Source organism: Camelus bactrianus, chromosome 10 (genome assembly GCF_048773025.1).
Source record: "Camelus bactrianus isolate YW-2024 breed Bactrian camel chromosome 10, ASM4877302v1, whole genome shotgun sequence".
In the NCBI taxonomy this organism is placed as follows: Eukaryota; Metazoa; Chordata; class Mammalia; order Artiodactyla; family Camelidae; genus Camelus; species Camelus bactrianus.
In genome coordinates, this window is record NC_133548.1 from 4,750,244 (window position 1) to 4,769,720 (window position 19,477).

The window sequence follows — 19,477 nt, forward strand, 5'->3', positions numbered from 1 at the left end:
ACTCTAACCATAATCTAATAAGGACTGGAGAGACCCAGAGACTCGAGAGAGCTCTGTGTCTCAGCGGTTACACGCTATACTGTTTTTAAATGTGTATTGGGCTTAATTGTCTTTTGTTGTTGCTACAGAACATTTTTCCTTAAAAAATGTTTTTATAATGGAAAGCTTTTTTTTAACTATGAAAATAATACACATTTTATAGAAATTTTGAGAAATACAGAAAGGCAAGATAGTTTCTTTGTTATTTTTACCATTTACTCTTAAAGATGAATGTTAGTTATTTTCTCAAGTTCCAAAAGAATACAAAATGAGTTTTTGATTAGAATTGTATTAAATCCATAAATTAATTTGAGGAAATTTACAGGATTTTATTTTCTCATCCAGAAACACGCTATACCTCTTCATGTATTCAAGTTTATTTTTAAGTCCTCCAGACAAAGAGCATTCTAAAACTTGACTAAGTCCTGAATGTTTCTCAATAATATATCCCTAGGTATTTTATATTTTTGTTATCAGAGTAACTGACAATTTTAAAGCTGTTTTTTATTGTTGGATACAAGAAATCTACTGACATATACTCATTTTGCATGGACAGATTACTAACTTATAAATATTAGTTGATTTTAAGGTGATTCTCTGAGACACTCTAGGTAATTGATCATATCTTATATAAATAATGAAAAGTTGTCTTTAAAATATATACTCTATTTGTTCATCTCTCATTCCTTTGACTAGAACAAAGTTCATCAGGATCTTGTTTCTGATCTTTCTAGGGATGCCTCTAATTTTTTTTTAAATCACTAACTATGAAGTAGGATAATAGTTTGAAATAATTATTATTTATCATATTGAGTAAATATTCTTCTATTCCTAGTTTACCGTGAGCTTTAATCCGGCTACATTGGCCCTTTCCCACTAAATTTGCATTAGAGATTCCTATCACTTCTTCTCCACCCACGTCGTATACAGTGAATAGCAGGGACCATACAGAATTCCTGACCAAGATTTTTTTAATGAAAACCTCTTCAAAACTTTGGTAATCATGATATACAAGACATGTCATTTGCATAAGGAGGAAATAAACATTTACAACCAATTTTTTTAAACAACAATTTCTGACAAGAGTCCCTGCTTGGCCTCAAAGTCCCTCCACCAATTTTCCATTTCTGGGACCCTGAGCCATGTTCCTTGGACTCTTGGAATACGAACACCTCCAGCAGCACCACTACCCTTGTCCACGAAGGCAGCAGCGGGCTCTGCAGCTGATGCTGAAAGAGACGCCACGTGACAGCCCTTCAGATTCGTTCAGAGCTGTATTTGCTGCCGGGGTCCCCAAGTTTGCCATCAGACATTTCTCTGCTTAGCCACTCTCCACAGTACCCTGGACAAGGGGGCTCAGTGGGGTCAACCCAAGGGCTGAAGGGGAGCCAAGTCACACAGGTTGTAGTGTTATCTTCAAATTTGATATGCATATTCTTAATCCTTTTCCCCAGGACATCCAATAAAGCTATCGATTATTCAGTTATTAGCTGGTATGATCTATGTATGTCCATGAGGCCAGGGTTTGTTAGTTATGTCATTCAAGGCTTTAATAATATTACTGTTTTGTTTTTTTTTTGCTTGATTTGTTCTATACATCACTAAAAGCAGCATATTAAAATCTCTGCCTATGTTGGGGATTTTTTTCCATTTCTTCTCTGCCAATTTTGCTTTACATATTTTAAGGTCTTATTATTTATTGGGTATATTCCAATTCAGAATATTTAGAATTATTCATCTTCTTGGTGTGTTGAATTTTGTATCATTATGAAATGAGTCTCTTTATTCCTAGTAAAACTTTGCAAAAAAAAATCAATTTTATTGGGGTATATTTTATATACAAAATGCATTCATTTTAAGTGTTTGGCTCTACACACACACACACACACACACACACACACACACACACACACACAAGCACTTATGTAACTACCATCACGAGCCTTTCTTTACAGCACTGTTTGTTTTTTAGTTAAATGTACTGTAGCATAATTTACATTCAGTAAAATTTACTTTCCATGAGTTGTGATAAATGTATACAGTTGTATAACCATCACCACAAGCAAGATAGAGAATACCTCCATCAAAAAGTTCCCCCATGCCCCTTTGCTGGGGTGGCCAGATTTAGCTAAGCAACCTGTATTTTATCTGGCAACCCTAAGACAATTCCTCTTCCCACAACCCACTCCCTGGTGGCCTCTGATTTGTCTCTACACTATTGTCTTTTCATGAGCATCATATAAATGAAATTATACTGTACAAAGCCTGTCTGCTTTCTTTCTCTTAGCATAGTGCTTTTGTGACTCATCAGTGTTGGTGAATGTACCAGTAACTCATGCTTTTCTACGGCCGAGTAGCAGTCCGTTGTATAGACACACCACAATTTGTATATCCATCCACTCACTGATTCATTTGCGTGTTTCCAGCCTTTGGCAACTATGAACAAAGTTGCTATAGACATTTTCACACAGGCCTTTGGGTGGACTGGTGTTCACTTCCCTGGGGCGAATACCTAGAAGCGGGATTGCTGGGTGGTACAGTTGGCGTGTGTATGTTTAATTTTATAAGAGACGGCCAAACTGTTTGCCAAAGCGGCTGTACCATTTTGCATTCCCATCAGCAATGTGTAAGAGTTCAGACTTCTCTAGTTCTTTGCAGATACTTGGTATTTCTGTTTGGGGCCTGGAAGGAGGACATGGGGGTCCCCAGGGCGCTGGTATGCCCTTGCTTGTCTGAGTGCTGATTACACAGGGGGGTTCTGTTGCTGAAAATTCATCAAGCTACAAACTTACATGTACACTTCTCTGTATGCATACTAATTTCTCAATAAAAAGGGTTTTAAACCATACCAAAAAACCTTTGAATAATTCCACTAAATTAACTAAAAATGTGTTGAAATGAAGAACATACTTTTTAAAAAACTGAAAAACCTTTGTGTAAATCCATAGCAGCCTGCTTTCATAATCTCTTAAGAATTTTTTCCCAACTATTCATAGCAAATATCTGAAAGGCAAATTAATATTTCTGAACATTACAAGTGACAGGTCAGGAGGATCAACCCAATAATGCATATATAATTATATGCCTGTCCTCATCAATTATCCATTTTTATTCTAAAGATTCTCTAATTTTAATGTCCTTAGTTTTGTGTTCAGAGTGGAAAGATGAATCTTCGATTAATAAAGACCAGAAAGGGTAGAGCGTGAGGGGAAGTACTGGTCTCGTTTTCTTCCCTGGGTTCAGTATTCACTACGTCGGCATTCATGGAGACTTTGTTAAACAAAACTACCAGGAGTCATGGGAATCGACTGTAGGATAAACTGAGGAACAGAGTTCATCCTTTGTGTCTAAGCCTCTTGCCTGCTGTCACTCAGCTCAAAAGTGAAGGAGCCAGGATTTGAAGCCTGGCAGTGTTCCTCCAGAGCCCTAACTTCCACGCGTGGCACCTAGCATGGCCTTACATTCAAATAACATTGTAAGTCAACAACTAAGAGGCCCAAGCCGAGTTTGTTATTTAGTTCCTTCCGCATAGGAAGCATGAGAGGATCTGTGCCCAGAGACACAGCTTGAGGATTTAAGTGGATCCTCCTCTGTCTTCAGTTCATCCACTGCTATCAGAGCAGCTCACCTGGCCTGTTTACTCTTCACAACACTCCGCAGAGAAGCAGCTATGCAGTTCCCAGAGCTGTGCTCAATGGACGTCAGGTGTCACATGACCCCCATCCACCACAGGTTGCTAGATTCCCCTAGGAGAGAATGAGTTTCCCCGTATTCTGGATCATCTCAGCGAGATATCTCCACTGCTGTCCAAAACCCATTTTCCAGCAACACCCTAGACTGGGGGTTTGCAAGCATTTTCTGTAAAGGACCAGGCAGTAAATATTTTAAGTTTTGTGAGCCATACAGTCTCTGCTCCAACTATTCGACTCTGCCCTTGCAATGCAAAAGCAGCCAGATAATATCTAACAGAGGCGTAACTGCATTCCAATAAAACTTTATTACAAAAGCAGATGGAGGGACAGCAGACACCTCCTATGAGCTCCTTGAGAAGGAGAGCTACGTCTTATCTTTGTAATTTCAGCCCAAGCAGCAAAAACTGTCCTGATTTTACCAAAGAGGAAATAAAAACACAGGATCACATAAAGTGATTTTGGGGAGGGCAAGCACAGAAATAAAACTGGCCGTTTGAGTGGAGGATATAGCTCAGTGATAGAATGAGTGCTTAGCATGCGCGAGGTCCTGGGTTCAATCCCCAGTACCTCCATTAAAAAAAAACTAAACCTAATTATGTCCCCCCAAAGCAAAACAAGTTTAAAAAATTGGCTTTTGGGGTGTATTTTCACTTGCGAATTGAACACAGATACTGCACTTCTCATGCTAGACCTGAGCTAGTTGGGGAAGTTAAAGCAAACACAAAAGGATCTTGTCTTCACAAACCCTTCCAATCTGCCTGTCTCAGCAAATCTGTCTTTGCACGGTAAGTTTTACACAACGTGAAACCACGAGATTGAACTGGATGGTGACATTCGGGTGCTCCCAGAGCTCAGAGCTGGCCAGCTGATCCTGTCTTTGCCCACCCTCAGTTTTCTGTGTCTGGTTTAGTTTCCTAGCCCAGGGCCCCAAGGCAGGTTATAAAACTGAAATTAAAGCCTTCTGGCTTATTCCCATGGAGATCGTCTTTCACAGACAGGCTTTGGTTTGGACTTGGGGGGACTTGAGGGCTTACACAGATTAGGATACAGTCACAAAACCAGTAACTTACAAAGTCTATTTCTAACGAAGGTCAAGTCCCACAAGCTTTCCTCTGCACTCCGTTTTGCCCCACTGTTACTGAGTCTCATAATTACAAAACGTTTTACGAATCTCATTTTCAGTGTCTGTAAGACGGGGGCGAAGCGCCTCGCAGTACTACTGCAGAATTAAATTAGTGAAACTACAGGTAAATCACTGAACCAAGCACAGGGCTTGGCCCGTCGTAAGCGCTCAAAACACGCTGGCTGCCACCCTGACTATTGCTTCCTCCCAGGATCCCCTAGGTCCGGCCCCCAGGGGCTCGGTAAAGTCTGAGGGAGAAGGGCGAGTAGGTGGCAAAGTCGGGGTAGGTCTCAGCTCACCCTGCCCCAGCCGCGGCACCTGGGTCGCTACAGGCGGTGCTCACAGCCCGACAGTCGAACCACAGGAACCACCACTTCCCCCAAAGACAAGTCCGAAATAGCCGCTTCCGGCCGCGCGTGAGACATAGCCGGAGCCCCCCGCGGTGGGCGGGCCCGGTTGTAGCCACGCCCCCACTTCCGGCTCTCTCTCCCTGCAGCGCCCGGCGTTGCCGGGCCGCTCCCAGCTCCGGCCGAGGCTGCCCCGCCCTCCGGGGCCCCGCCCCGTTACGTCATCTCCGGGGCGGCTCGGGCGGGGCCCGAGCTGGGGCGGCTACCCTGAGCAGTCCCCGCTGGCATCCGCGCGCCTGCACTGCCCGCCACGTCCCCACGCCGGACCGCGGGCGCGCCCGAGGGCCACCGGGCCGCCGCCGGCCTGCCGCGCCCGGGTAAGGGGCCCGCATTACGGTCCGGGGAGCTGTTGTCACGACTGCCTGAACTGGCTTGGGGCTGAGAGAGGGAAGTGGGGGACAGGAGGAGGGATGCATGGGGGCGCGAGAGGCAGAGGAAGGTCCATGGGGGCACGAGGGGTGGAGGAGGGTTCATGGGGGCGCGAGAGGCAGAGGAGGGGGCAAGAGGAAAGATGAATGGGGACACAAGTGCAAGATGATGAGAATTGGAGGTGAGGGATAGGAGAGGAAGGAGTCAACTGGGGACCGAGACTCGGAAGGAGCATGATTGGGAGCCCAAGAGGCAGAAGGCAGGAGGAGGGCTTAAGAGGATCCCAAACCAGAGAAGAAGAGGCCCAGGTTAGTCCAGTTAGGGAGCGGAGGAGGGGAAAGTTGGGACACTCCCGTCTGGCTGGGGAGCTAAAAGGTCTTGCCGGGCCAAGGCTGGGCCCCAGGAAGTGTTACCCTCAAAGAAAGAGTTAGCCCTTTAGGCGGCCCAGGCCTCCCCCAGGCCCTCTCTCCCTGGGAGGGGGTTGTGCATTTCCATCTACCTGCCTACCTCCCCCATGTGAGTCTAGGTGGCTACTTAGTGTGTGCCATGAGGTGTTAGGCTAATATGAGGAGTCAGCATCCACACAGTGCCACGATATAAATATCTACTTAGAAATCTGCTTTTAGTCACTTTTTTTTTCTCCCTGAAAGAAGCATCTCTAAAATCTCAACACAGATTTCCTGATTATACGGCAGACTTGCTAATGGACAGAGGTATCACATTTACCCACGTTGCCAGCAAGACCTAGGCTTTTAACCTGGTACAAAAACTTCCAGAAACCTGGAAGCAAGCAATGTAATTAAGATGCTATCTAGTGCTCCAGGTTCCCATCTGCCACAAAGACACATCCTTTAGACCACAGGACAATGTCTATATACACAGAACCACAAGCATGTGTTCCTTGGGTTCTGATATCAAAGTTCAGCCAGGTGACGTGTCAGAACAAGTATCTGTGGTTTGCCCTGTATTTGTTTCCGCAGTCCCTACTCCTTGGTATGTATAGTTCCTCCAGCTTGGGGTAAGGACTTACTGAGCACGTTGCTGCTGATCAATAAATGTTGCTAGTGTGATGAAATGTGGGGGCTAACCCTTGTGTTGGACCCAGGAACCTGTGTAATCCAGGAAAAAATAAGCAATTTGGAGTCTGAGTTCATGTAACTTGCATACAGCACCCTGCATATAACAGTTTCATAAAAGAGTTAACAATCAAGCCAATGTTGGGGACACAAGAAATTGGAGACAGGGGGTGTTAAGAGGCATCACAAAGTCAAGGACCAGAAAAGGATCATGAAATTGGTGCCCAGAGTTACAATATGAGGGTGCCTTTCTAACAGAGTGTTGCCTGACTCGGGGGTGCTGCCCCTTCCCTGGAGAACTTTTGGGGAGCTGACCCCTGACAAAGGGGAACTCCCAGCAGCAGTCTAACCTCCTGTTTTTCCATCTGCCCTCCCACTTGCTACTAACTTAATCCTTCTTGCTTATACCCTTTTGCCCCAAGGGTCCCTTTCCTTTTCACCGACTATAGTCTGAGAATTTGATTTGCCCAGTCTCCCTGCACCAGATGAGAATAACTGGCCAGACCCTCATTTTAGGCTCATGAAAGTGTTTGCAAGGGAAACTATTACTCTCTAAGTCTTGTTAATGGTCTGTCCATTGTGTGCCAACTTAGAAAGATTAGCACAGGTCTCCACATGGAATCTTGGCATATAGACAACGCTGTTGGAAAGTGGAGGCAGGACCATACCAGAGTGATGATGTCACAGTGCAAGGGCCTGTTCTTGACTCTACACGGTGGCCAATTCCTGGTTCTATAGGAGTGATCACCGGCCCCATTGGCTGAGTGAATAAGCAATCATGGAATCCAGCAGACGTCTCCTGAGATAGCTCTAGAGAGATGTTCCATGTGCACACTCATCTCATGTATGTAACTGTGTATGTGATTGTACACATACGTGGCAGAGTGCATGTATGTGCAGTAGTGTGCATGTGTGTGTGGCTGTGCATGTATGCATGTGTGGCTGTGTGTGCATGTGGGTGTCTGTGATAGAGAGCAGGCTGGTGGTGGTCCTCAGGCATCACCACCTGCTAATACCTGCCACTCTAGGAGGTGATGGGTTTCTTTAATCTCCTGGGCTTACATTAGATATTCATCAATGAGAGAGTCATTTGTGCTGGTTAATATCTTTATATTACAACTGTATTCCTGAACTCTTCCAAAGTTTTGCTTGGCTCCTAGAAAAATACATCTCCTGGTATGTCAATCATGCAGTTTCTCTAAATCATTCATCCCTACCTGTAAAACTATCGAGTGAGATGCCTCTGTGCCTTTCTTCCTGCTAGTTCAAAGTACTTAAACATCAGACATTGTTTTCTTTCATTGGAACCTTTGAGAAGCGTTTTCCAAAAGTGATACATGCTTGTTAAAAAAAAGTGATACGAGGTAGAAAATGGAAATCATCAGTCAATTCCTTCTCCTGGGATTACCATTATTCATGTTCTGATGTAAATCTTTCCAAACCCGTCGATGAATGTTTATAAATAAAGCTAGGATCATGGTGTGGATGCTGCTCTGCAACCTGCTTTTTTCACTTAGTGATGCATGCTGCGCCTCCTCCCATGTCAATATGTGAACGTTGGTATATTTTTCAACAGCTGCCATAGCATTTTACATATGGATGAGACCATATTTTATGTAACCATTCCAACTTTCTACTGTTATGATGGTGATGAATACCATTGTAGGTCTGCATTTTTGGGCATCCATCCAATTGGTTCTTTAGAAGAAGTCCCAGCAGTAGAAAGTGGGGCATCAGAAGTCTTGACATTGAAAATCTTGATATACATTGTCATTTTCCCAGTATTATGATCTAGTGAATGCTGTCATTTCGTGCCTCCTTCCCACTGGATTTCCACCCCTCCACTGCTTTTCCTCAAGAGTGTTTACTCTTTTTCAAACCCTAGATGCATCTGTTAGCAGAGTGGAGCATCTGCCTGCGTCCCGTATGTGCCACAAAGCGTGCCATGGCCAGGGAGTGCCCCTCAAAGCTGCCCTCGCCTCCTGCAAAGCCAGACCTCGCCCGGCGAGCACACGGTGCCAAGCCCACAGCTCTCCAAGGAAGATGGCCCAGCCTGGGGGTGCGCCCTGAGCACCTGCCTCTGGTGAGTGTCCAAGGCCCTGCGGGCAGAGCCGCCTGCCCAGTAACAGGACAGTGAGCCTGAAGAGAGACCAGAGGGGGCTTTGCAGGGTCAGGGTGACAAAGGAAAGACAGTGGAGATCAAAGGGCTGAGCCTTCCAGGGACCAGGAGAGCCTGGTCTGTGGCATTTCACTGTCAGAGGTTCTGCCTTCTCTGGTGGACTGGTGGCAGGGGGGAACCATGTGGTCCTCCAGGCCCTCTTCTGTTTCTGTGAGGTTCTCTCTGGGCCTCATGTCGTGACACTATGGGAGCCCTTGCTGCACAGGCTGGGGTGCTGCATCTCACGGATGCAGGGGGCGGAGGGGGTGCCTCATAGCAGAAGGCGCCCCAGGGGGAAACTGACTAGAAGCTGTCCCAGGACTGGGAATGAGACAGTCTGTGTCTGCTCCAGGGCGAGGAAGAAGGAAACCCATTTGGTGCCTTGAATCAGTTCCTCCTGCCTTAGCTGGAGCATCAGCTCCGAGGTTTGCTAAAGCCCAGAGGAGGGGCTGGCAGACTACGGCCTGTGGACCAAGTCCCGCCTGCTGCCCATCTCTGTAAATAAAGTTTTATCAGGACAGCCACACCCATCATGTGCCTGTGGTCCAGAGCTGTTTTTGCAGACTTGAGTAGCTGGGGCAGAGACCATCTGGCTCACAAACTCTAAAATATCTGCTATCTAGCTCTTTACAGAACAAAGTTTGCTGACTCTGGCCTAGGGGTTTTAGTGAGGGGTCAGCGGAAGGCCCTAAGGCCTGGGGTGCATTCAGGAAGCCCCATCCCATCCCCAACCCGCAGCAGACCCCGGAACCAGAGCTCAAACTCAGGGAGCACGCTGGGCTCAGTGGTGGTGGCATTTTAAATGCGTTCAGTCAACGTGACTGGCCCAAGAAAGAGCATTTAAATCCATGTATTGACTGAGCGCCCAGCTGCGTGAGCCTCAGCTGATGTGGGGAGCGCGTGCTCTTGGTGCCAGAACCTCCCGTTTGAGTCCTTCCCTCTCATGAGATTGGTCTGTTTCTTCTCTCCCCACCCCACCCCCACTTGTTTCTGTCAGGACAAAGAATGCCTTTTGCACTTGAGAAAACAGACGCAAATCTGGTCTGTAGGGCCAAGGAAAGACACCGGGGTCCTTACGGGCAGCGTGGGAGGAAAGGGGAGCTGAGGCTGAACTCGAGTTAGTGACTCTCGGAGAAGGATCAGAGCACTGGGGAGGCCGCCAGCCTCCAGCAGAGCTTGTGCCCAAAGGGGTTTTCCAATCTCGGGGCCCTTTACAGCAGTCCCTGCTGCTCACAGGAGGCCAACAGCCACCCTTAGATGTCCCTTTAGGCTGCGCGGGGGCTTTGGGGTCGCTCCCAGCAGGCCTGGAGGCGCTCCTGGTGGGGTGGGGGTGCTGAGGCTGAGCCGGGTGCCAGGCTGGGAGCTGCTGGGATTTCACAGGTCCAGCGGAAAGGGGCTGGGAGCATCGGGGAGAGGCCGGTGGGGTCGGATTGTGAAAGCCGCCTCGGCCACGTTAAGGAGCTTTGGAGTCACCCTGGGACAGTGAGGGGTTTAAGCAGTGGAAGCAGGCTCAGCTTTGCAGGTTACAAAGACCTTTCTGGCAGCCGTGGGGTGGCAGATGGAGCAGGACCAGGATGGGAGTGCTTGAAGGTGACCCTCAGGGCTGGGAAGCCAGCAAGCCGGCCCTGGTCAGCGGGAGCCAGCCTGGTGGCAGGGCCGTGGAGGGCAGCGGTTAGTGTCCGTGCCGGGGAAGGAGCCGGTCAGGGCGGTTCATTCAGAGCCACTTGAAGGCTCCCTTCCAAGACGTCCCATGGAACTCAAGAGCTTCTCAATGAGGGCAGGTGGAAACACCGAGGGCCTCGGTGTCTTCAGGAAGGACTGATTCTGGAGGCACCTCGGAAGCCCCATCTTGTCGCCTGCCCTCAAGCTGCCAGTGTGCCTGGGGAGCTTGGTCACGGATCGCGAGTGTTTAGGCTGGGTTGTTGTTCAGGGAGGGCCTGGGCCCCACAGGTGGGGCTGAGGACAGGATCAGGGCACACCCAGGACCAGCAGGGCATGAAGTGATGGGACACTTGAGGCCACCTGGCCCCGCGGCTCCCCTGTGGCAAGGGCCCCCAGCCTGCCGGCATGTGGCAGACACCCAGGGTCCGTGTGGGGAGACCCCTGTGCACTTGGGAGGCCAGTTTTGGCTGGACCCAGGCCTCATCCTGGTGAGGCTCCGCTGTGGTGGCATCTCTGGAAGTTTCTGCAGTCACACTGTCACTCTCAGAGACAGCAGGGCTTCTGTGATCAGGTCCTCTCAGCTCGCCCTCTGTCTCTCTGTGTGACCCCCTTTCTAAGTCTCTCAGCCTCCTGGGGCCTTGTCCCCTCCTGCCTGTGTCACCCCCCAGCTGCCTCCTCACTGGGCCCCTCATGCCGGCCCCCTCGCTGGAACACCTTCATGCACTTGTCACAGTTCTGCCTCGGGCCTGGAGGGGCTCCCATCCCCACCACCAAAATCCAGCTGCCCCTTGGCAGCCCGCCTCTCTCTGATTTAATCCCAGTTCTCTCCGCACTGGCTCCTGGCCCTGCTGCTGTCGTCTGCTGCTCTCTCCTTCTGGCCTCCCCACCCCCTTCCCCACCAGGTAGACCCCATCCATCTGTCAGAATGCAGCCCAGGAACCATCCCTGGCACCCCACCTCCAACCGCCTGTCAGCTGAATTCAGTGCCTCATCTGGGCCCCTGCAGCACCCTGTCATCTCCCACCCACCTTTGGGGCCTCCTCACAGAGGACCAGCCTCCAGCTTACCCTCAAGGCCTGCCCAGATGCCATCTCCCCCGGCTTCCCAGCACTGAGTCATGCCTCGGCTCAGCGCTTACACTGGCTGCAGTGACCTCTTTTCTGCGTCTCCCGCTGGATGCAGGCTCCCCAGGGGAGGGAGCTGTGTGGCTTTCATCTTCTCGTCCTAAGTGCGCTGCGTGGCACATGAGCAGGCACTCGGGGAGCGCTGGATGAGCGGGTGGTGGCTGGGTGCTGGGTGCTGGGTGGATGGGGGTGGATCGGGGATGGCGAGGCTGGCGGGCTTAGCGGCACCTCTCCACGTGGTGGCGGGCTCAGTGGCACCTCTCCAAGTGGTCAGCCATCACAGGGTGCAGAGAAGTGCACTGGGCCTGGTTGGGTCCTGCAGGCCCCGGGAGAAGTTAAGGAGGAAGACTTGGCAGATCTCGGTGATTGGAAGGCCGTGGCCTCGTGAATGCGGCCAAGTCTTGGCCCTCCCTCTGCTTCTCTTTCAAACTCTGAACTCTGGGGTGGGATAGTGAGATGCGTGGTAAAATTGGGTCAGGCACTGGGCGGATCACAGGACACGTAGCTGAGATGTGTTGGGCTGTTCCTGAGCGCCAGGTCCCGGTGGAAACGCTTGGCTTGGTTTGCACCCTGGGCCCTGCGAGAGCTCTCCAAATCCGGTACAGTGCTCCAGACGGGGCCGTGTGTTATTGACCAAACGCCTTCTTGATCACAGATCCCTCGGCCAAGTAGCAGGGAACCGTTATCAGCCTGAGGACCGGCCGGCTGGGAGCCTCGGGGACTGCCCAGCCCTGCTCCGGGCTCACCTGCAAGATGTGGACAGCCCTCGTGCTCCTTTGGATTTCCTCCTGGCCCTTATCTGAAAGTCAGGTGGCGCCCCCGCAGCCCCGTAAGTAAGAAGGCTGTGTGACTGCTGGACAGGCCTGCAGGAGCCCTGGCGCTCCCGGCTGCAGGGCTGGGAGGGGCTGTGAGGCCAAGCTCCTCCAGGGCCACCAGGGACTCGGCCTCTGAGCCCCGAGAGGGTGCTTGTTTGGCCCTGCCAAGTTTCATTTCTCCCATGAACCTAATCTTCACTGTGGAGCTTGTCCATTCATACGTCAGGTATTTAATTGCACTTCTACTCAGTGCCAGGCAGTGTCCATCTGCAGGAATCCTGCTGTGAGCCCCTTCCTAAAGCCAAGAATTCTTGTACGGTGTGAATATCTGGGCAACGATTTATCTGCTTTGTAAACCTGGGCGTGTGGTTGGCGGCTTCTTTTAATGGTGAATCACACCTGTAATGTGAGACTTTGTCTGATGTTTTGGGAATTGGATCAAAGAGTGAAGCTCTTAAGCCTTCAATGGGCTTGGGGTTCAGAAAGGGCAGAGGAGTTTTTAAATCAGAGTGCCAAGTGCCTCTCGGAGGGGCTGCAGACCAGACGTGTGCAGTGAGGAGATGAGAGGGGAGCGTGTTCTCCCATCACCCCCTTTATTCTCGCTGGGCTGAGAAGAACGGCCCCACACAGCTGCCCAGGCCAGCCCCATGGGCCGCAAAGTAAGACGATCTCTGAGTAATCCACCTGCACAGGATGGAAAATGAGCGTTTCTTTTTCTCCCTTTTCTGACTCTAAGGGCACTCAGTCCCCAACGAGACCCGGAATAATTCAGTGAAAACTTCATCCGAGGAAATGATTACAAGAGTCTTTGATAAAACGACTGAAAGAATGACTTTGGTGACATCGTCTCCCACATTGACCAGAGGGACTTGGGTAGGTGACCCCACCTCTGCCGTGGTCACAGCAGGGAGAACACACAGGACAGACACGGCCACTTCAGCAGCAATGAGAAAGACCCCGGACGGAGCCTCCTCCAGGCCACCCACGCCACCCACTCTGGCGTCGCAGACCCCGACCTCCAGTGACGCCCACAGCACACCCCACACTTGGGCACCCGGCGGCAGCATGTTGCCAAGCACATCGCCAACTTCCACAACGCCCACACCGACCACGGGTGCTCAAACCACTGCTTCGACCTTGGCAAGTGCAAGCACCCCTCTGAGCACGGAGAGTCCTGGGCACACACCCGGCCGCTCCACAGCCAGCCCTGCACCCCCGAGTCCCCAAGCACTTAATGTGTCCACACAAGGGCCCACTGTCCAGATGCCCACGGCCCAGACTGGGGCTGACCCAGGAGTTAGGCCTGCACCCACCCTCCCAAATGCAACCCCAGAGCCCACCTCCCCTTCCTTGGCTTCTGGGTCCACGACAGCGGGGGCCACCACCAAGGCGCCCAAGCCAGCTGCCAGCACAGCGCCAGCACCTGCATCTCACACCAGCCTGGCCCCCGAGGTAGAGGCCACGACCCCCACGACACAGCCAAGCCCTGCTGGAACCACGCCGGGGCCCAGGGAGCCAGGCACGACTCAGACCCCGGAGCAGGTCGAGCCAGAAACCACACCTGGTACTGCTTCCCTGGGGCCGACCCCCGGGAGCTCAGGGGACTCCAAGGTGTCAGCCACCGATGTGGGCCCGCTCAGCACACAAGGCCGGTACCTGGTGGTCTCCACCGAGCCCCTGGCCCAGTCCTTGGTGAACAAAAGTTTTCTCCTGGCGGTGCTCTTGCTCGGGGTCACACTCTTCATCACGGTCCTGGTTCTCTTTGCCCTGCAAGCCTACGAGAGCTACAGGAAGAAGGACTACACGCAGGTGGACTATCTCATCAATGGCATGTACGCCGACTCGGAGATGTGAGGCCGGGGCCGAGCCCTTCCCCTCCTTCCATTTTGCCTCTGAGACCAAACCAAGTGCTTCCAGATTCTTTTGGTGCAATTTAGGAGACGTGCCAGATGCTTAAACACATTTAATTGCTGTCAGATTAATTCCACGATCCCTAAAGAGTTGCCGCTTTTTTCATATTTATTTTTGTAACGATCGTGTCGACGAGCAGGCAGGGATTCCGCCATGGAGTGGAGAGGGGGCGTGGGTCCTGACCTGAATTAAAGCAATGACTCTTTCTGCTCAGCCTGTGTCTCCCCATTTGTGTGGGCGCAACCCTCATCGCACCCAGGGGTGCCTTTTCAAGATGCATGTCCCAGGGTGTGTTTTCATAAACGTTTACTTTAACAGGAGGCGCAGGAGGTCTGCCACTCTCCTGGGTTCTGCTCTTAGGCCCAAACCTGCTGGACGCTGGGCAGGAGGAGCTCCAGCCTTTGAGGGGCTCTGGCACCATGTGGAGAAGGGGCCCTTTCCTCTAAGCCTCCTTTTTCTGGACTAGTAGGTGGCTAATGCGGGAGCCTGGTTTGGACACGAGAGAGCGAACACAGCCTGTAAACCACTCACGTGGGCTGCACGGCGTAGCCAGGTCGCCGGGATCTGCCCGGACCAGGCTCGTAGGGACCCCGCACACCTCACTTTGTGCACTGGCCTCGTGCGTGCGGTAGGACACTCATCACTAGCACCTTGCCCCAGGTCACCTGGAACCCGGGGGAGCCCCAAGGCCGAGTGAGCCCAGGGACCCCTCCTCAGCAGGACGATTGCCCCACGTTCTAGGCCTCACATCCCCAGCAGCCCTCAAAGCTGACACCACGTGCTTGTCCCGTGCCAGACGCTGTCTTTGGCGCTTAACGCACATAACTCATTCAGCCCCCCAACCCCCGACCCCAGTAGATCAGTGGTGGTGACCCAACTTTAAAAGCGGGGCCACTGAGACACGTAGGAGACTCCCACTGAGGGCCAGAGTCAGGGTTAAACCCAGTTCTGGAGTTCAGCTCTCGCTTTAACCACTGTCTTTTAAACCACCCCGCCTGAGGCTGGGTTCTCAGGCCAGGTCTGCGGCATCGAACTGTGGGGCCTGGAACAAGTGCGGACTGTTCTGGACTCAGCCTCTTCACCTGTGGAATGGGGAGACAGAATCACATGTGTCGTGGCCCTGGGGGGTGCGGTGCCTGGCCTGATTGGGGGAGGGAGCTGACTCTTACTTCTCAACTGCTCCGAACCCCAAGGAGGAGACCGTTGTGCCTGGAGTCCCCAGTTTCCCCACTGCAGACGTCCAGGTTCTATTTAAATTCGGCCTCCAAAAAAGGATTTCAAATGGCTTGTAATAAAAAACAAAGTAAACTCCCAAACCGGTCGAAATAACATGAGTCAAGAGTGGAGAAACATACAGAGTAGGGAGCAGAGAACAGTCCTCACCCATCTTCCAGCTCCGTGTGGGGTCCCCGGCCCATCTTTTCTCACTGGTCGGCCCAGTGGGCCCAGCAGCCCCCCTTTCCCTGCCCGAAAACCTCTACCTGTCTCTGAGCTGTGCTGTGCATCCTGACAGCTGGGCTTCAACCAGACTGTGCACCTGTGTTTCTCCCTTCCCTTGCGGACCCGTCGCACACCTGAGCCCCTCTGCTGTGTGACCACAGGTGCTGGTGCTGACCGTGGCTGGGAAGGTGTCAGTCTCACTGATCTGAGCTCCAGGCCAGCCTGCAGCTCTGTCCTGGAGTCTGAGAAGCCACCTGCTGCCAGGCAGCTCTGCACATCAGGGCAGAGAATTTGGAGGCTTTAAGGAATGCCTTTCCTCTGCCTGCATCACCCCAACGACCTGTCAAAGACAGGCTCCCCAACAGAGGCAGAGCCCAGGCCCACGTGAGCCACAGCACACTGGGTGCCTTGTTCCTTTCCAGGGACATAGGACAAGGGGCAACCCACAGGGCTGGCTTTCATCCTTAGCCTGTGACCAGGGGCCTCTGCCTGGCACCCCTACCTCCAAGGAATGAGGGCAGGGTGTCACAGGGCCTGCCTGTCGCTCTGCCTCAGCCAGGACTCCCAAGTCCTTTCGTCCCTAGGATTGGTTGTGCCCTCCCTCCCTCCCTCCTTGAGGGTCCTGTTCCAACCATCCACCGTCATTTTGTCTCCATTGGGGGCCACAGATTTGTGACATGCAAGGCCAAATGGGCCCCTAGGAATGTGTTTGGTCCTCGGGGTTCTTCCTAAAACCAAAGGCATCGCTGCTTATCTAAGCCAGAAGTTGGTGCATCATCCTTGAGTCCAACTGACCATCCTAACTATTCCTATTAGTGGGCCTCCCCCCCAGCATGGACCCCCTTCCCTGCCACCCTGCCTGGGGCCTTGCCACCAACTGCCAGCTCCAGCCCAGCTGTGCTCCACCCTGCAGCCAGGGCCCCTCCGAATACAAACATGACCACACCTTTCCCTGCCAACGGCCTGTCCGAGGATAAAGAACAAACTGCTCCTCCCAGCATTCTAGGCCAGGGCAAACCTTTTAGAGGATCCCGGCTGAGCAGAGCTGGAGGGAAGGAGCCAGTCTCAAGAAACTCGCAGGAGTTGGAGACCACGGAGGGCCCCTCCCAGCAGGCCTGGGCGAGTCTAGGAGGGCGACATGTCTGAGCCCCAGGCCCTCCCGGCCTTGGAGGCCACCAGGCTGCAGGGGGCCAGGCGGGTGGGCCCCAGCTCAGCAGGCCCATTCAGTGCCCACTGATTGTCAACCAGTTGGGGATTCAGAGATGAAGCTGCCCCCCAACAGCTCACTGGGTGTGGGTGAGAGCAAGAAGCAATGAGGAAGTGAGAGGGTGCACAGGGGAGGCACCTGACCTGCTGGGATGCTCAGGCGAGGCTGCGGCAGAGGGGACTCAGCCTCCTTCTCCAGCGGCAGGGGCTGTGGCAGGTTCAGTGCACAGAGTGACACCAGCACGCAGGAGGGGCAGGTCCCTGTTGCAAGGAGGAGAGTCTGAGGGGAAAGTGCCAGAGGCCAAGGTGAACAGAGAGCCAAATTCTGGGCTTGGCTCCAAAAGAGGCTTTCTTCCCTTCACAGTGAGGAACCCGAGGCACCGGAAGTCCAAGTCACTTGCCCAAGGTCACTGTCCAAGCAAGTTTTTCTCCTGGGGCAGCCCTGCATCCTCAGACCGGCAAAGTCCAAGGGCTCCCCCTGGTGGCCAAGTCTTCCTCCTTCGCCCTGGGTGCTGGCCCTGGCCAGAGACATTGGATGCCTTCCTCCCTTCACCAGCCCCCCAACTTTTGCCCCGGGGCAAGGGGACCCCCCCCAGCCCAGCAACCCTAGCACCCGGACACCTTTCAGACCACTGCACACCAGAGGAATTCGCCCACTCACTGCGCCTAGACCGGTCTCTACTGTGGGAAGGAATGCTCTCCCTGGAATTATGTCATTTGTGCCTATAACCGTCCCCCCACAGAGGGAAGCCAGGAGTTCAGGGAGCAAGCAGTAAACGCCCATATGCACCCGTGGGCTTCCATCCCGGAACCCCTCCAGCTGGGTTGCCTGGGGCAAGCGTGCTTACACTCAACATTTTTATGCTGACAACTTTGCTTAAAAAAAGGGACCAAGATTTTTCCAGCACAGGGACTGATAATAGCTAATAGTTTTTGAGAATTTACTCACTTATCAGTTATCACTTACTCACTTATCAGGTCTGAGTGCCTTGTAACTCTTATCTTATTTAACTGTCCTGCCGCCACCCAACTCATCCCCCCACAGAAGCCAGGCCATGACACGCCCCAGCCTGGATCCCCTCCACTGGCTTCTCACCGTTATTAGGGAAAAAATCCAAACAGGTGAACTGAGAACACACGTGGCCAGTGGGAGGCATTCATGAAAAGTCAGGGAAATGGGGGACCCAGGCAGACAGAGAGCAGAGCCCCAGGACAAGGAACAGAAGGCGGGCAAGGGGAGGTGGAGTGGGAGGGGACAGGTCAGGGTCAGGGTCAGGCAGAGGAGGTAGAGGCCCAGGAAGGTTTCTTAACAGAGGAATAATGTCATCTGAATGGGTTTAAAAATTACTCTGTTGACTGGAGTATTTGGACATGAGGTGATGTGCTGTGTGGGGTGCACGGGGGAGTGGGGGGCAGACACACTACAGTATTGCTGAAAATGGAAGATGGTTGCTGGGCTCATCACCTGTCATTCTCCTCTCTGTGTTTGTGTGTGCCTGGGAGTGTCCATAATAAAAAGTTAGAAGGAGAGAAAGGAAAGGAGAGGTAGAGTTTGATTTAAGTCTCTCAAGCGAAAGATCATTCTGGTTGGAGAGTGACTTGGGGGCAGCACACATGGGAGGCTGGGGGGCTGCTCCACTGCCCCAGGGAGCCAAGACACGGCTGGACCAGGGTGTGTTCACAGATGGAGAGACAGATGCCCATGAACCTGGGGACATGTTTTGGAAGCTGAGTCAGTGGAACTGCCACTGTTTCCTTACACACACCTCACATGCACAAAGTGGAAGCCAGGGTGACCCCTGAGTTTGTGGCTTGATGACCTGGGATGGCGACGATGTCATTTCCTGACTCTCAGTGCCTTACTCCTTGATTCATTTTATCCTTTCATCCATGACCCTGTGAGACAGTGCCCTCCTTATTACCATCCCCCAGATCACAGAGGGGCAACTGAGGCTGGGGGCTTTAGTGAACCTGCCCAGTGTCACACAGCCAGTAGGGGGCAGAGCCCGATTTACCCCCAGGGATGTCACCCCGGTTTCCATGCTCTTGTATGAGGCTCAAGGACACGGGAGGACCGGGGCGGTGGGTGGTGGGTGGTGGGCAGGAAATCAGGAGTGCTTCTGTGGATGTGTAAAGGCCGAGATGTCTGTTAGGCGTCAGGAGGACATGGGATGCCAGTCTGAAGTTCAGAGAGGTCCCCATGGGGGAGGGAAATCAGGAGCCACCAGCACAGAGATGGTCAGGGGCAGGAGAGGAGACCAGGCTGGCCCGGGAGCCCCCAGCGCTCAGAGGTCTCGCAGGGGAGGGGGAGAAAGCACATCTTCTTCCACCAAAAGAGGCTGAGAAAAGAGGCTGTTTCAAGAGGGAGCAGGGGACAACTGAGTCAGTCAGGAAGGAAAGGGACAGAGGAGGGACTGCTCGTCCCAGGATGTCCCAGGTGGCCTCATGAGGGTGG

The 19,477-nt window shown here is 52.3% G+C and overlaps 1 protein-coding gene across 1 annotated transcript; it reads left to right on the plus strand.

The window, feature by feature from the left end:
- Window positions 1-5,419: 5,419 nt before the first annotated feature.
- On the plus strand, window positions 5,420-14,589 carry C10H11orf24 (chromosome 10 C11orf24 homolog). The gene is made up of 4 exons (XM_010956754.3): window positions 5,420-5,578; window positions 8,592-8,789; window positions 12,306-12,479; window positions 13,202-14,589. The coding sequence occupies exons 3-4, from the start codon at window positions 12,404-12,406 to the stop codon at window positions 14,317-14,319; spliced, it is 1,194 nt and encodes a 397-aa protein (XP_010955056.1). The 5' UTR covers window positions 5,420-5,578; window positions 8,592-8,789; window positions 12,306-12,403; the 3' UTR covers window positions 14,320-14,589.
- The last annotated feature ends 4,888 nt before the right edge of the window (window positions 14,590-19,477 follow it).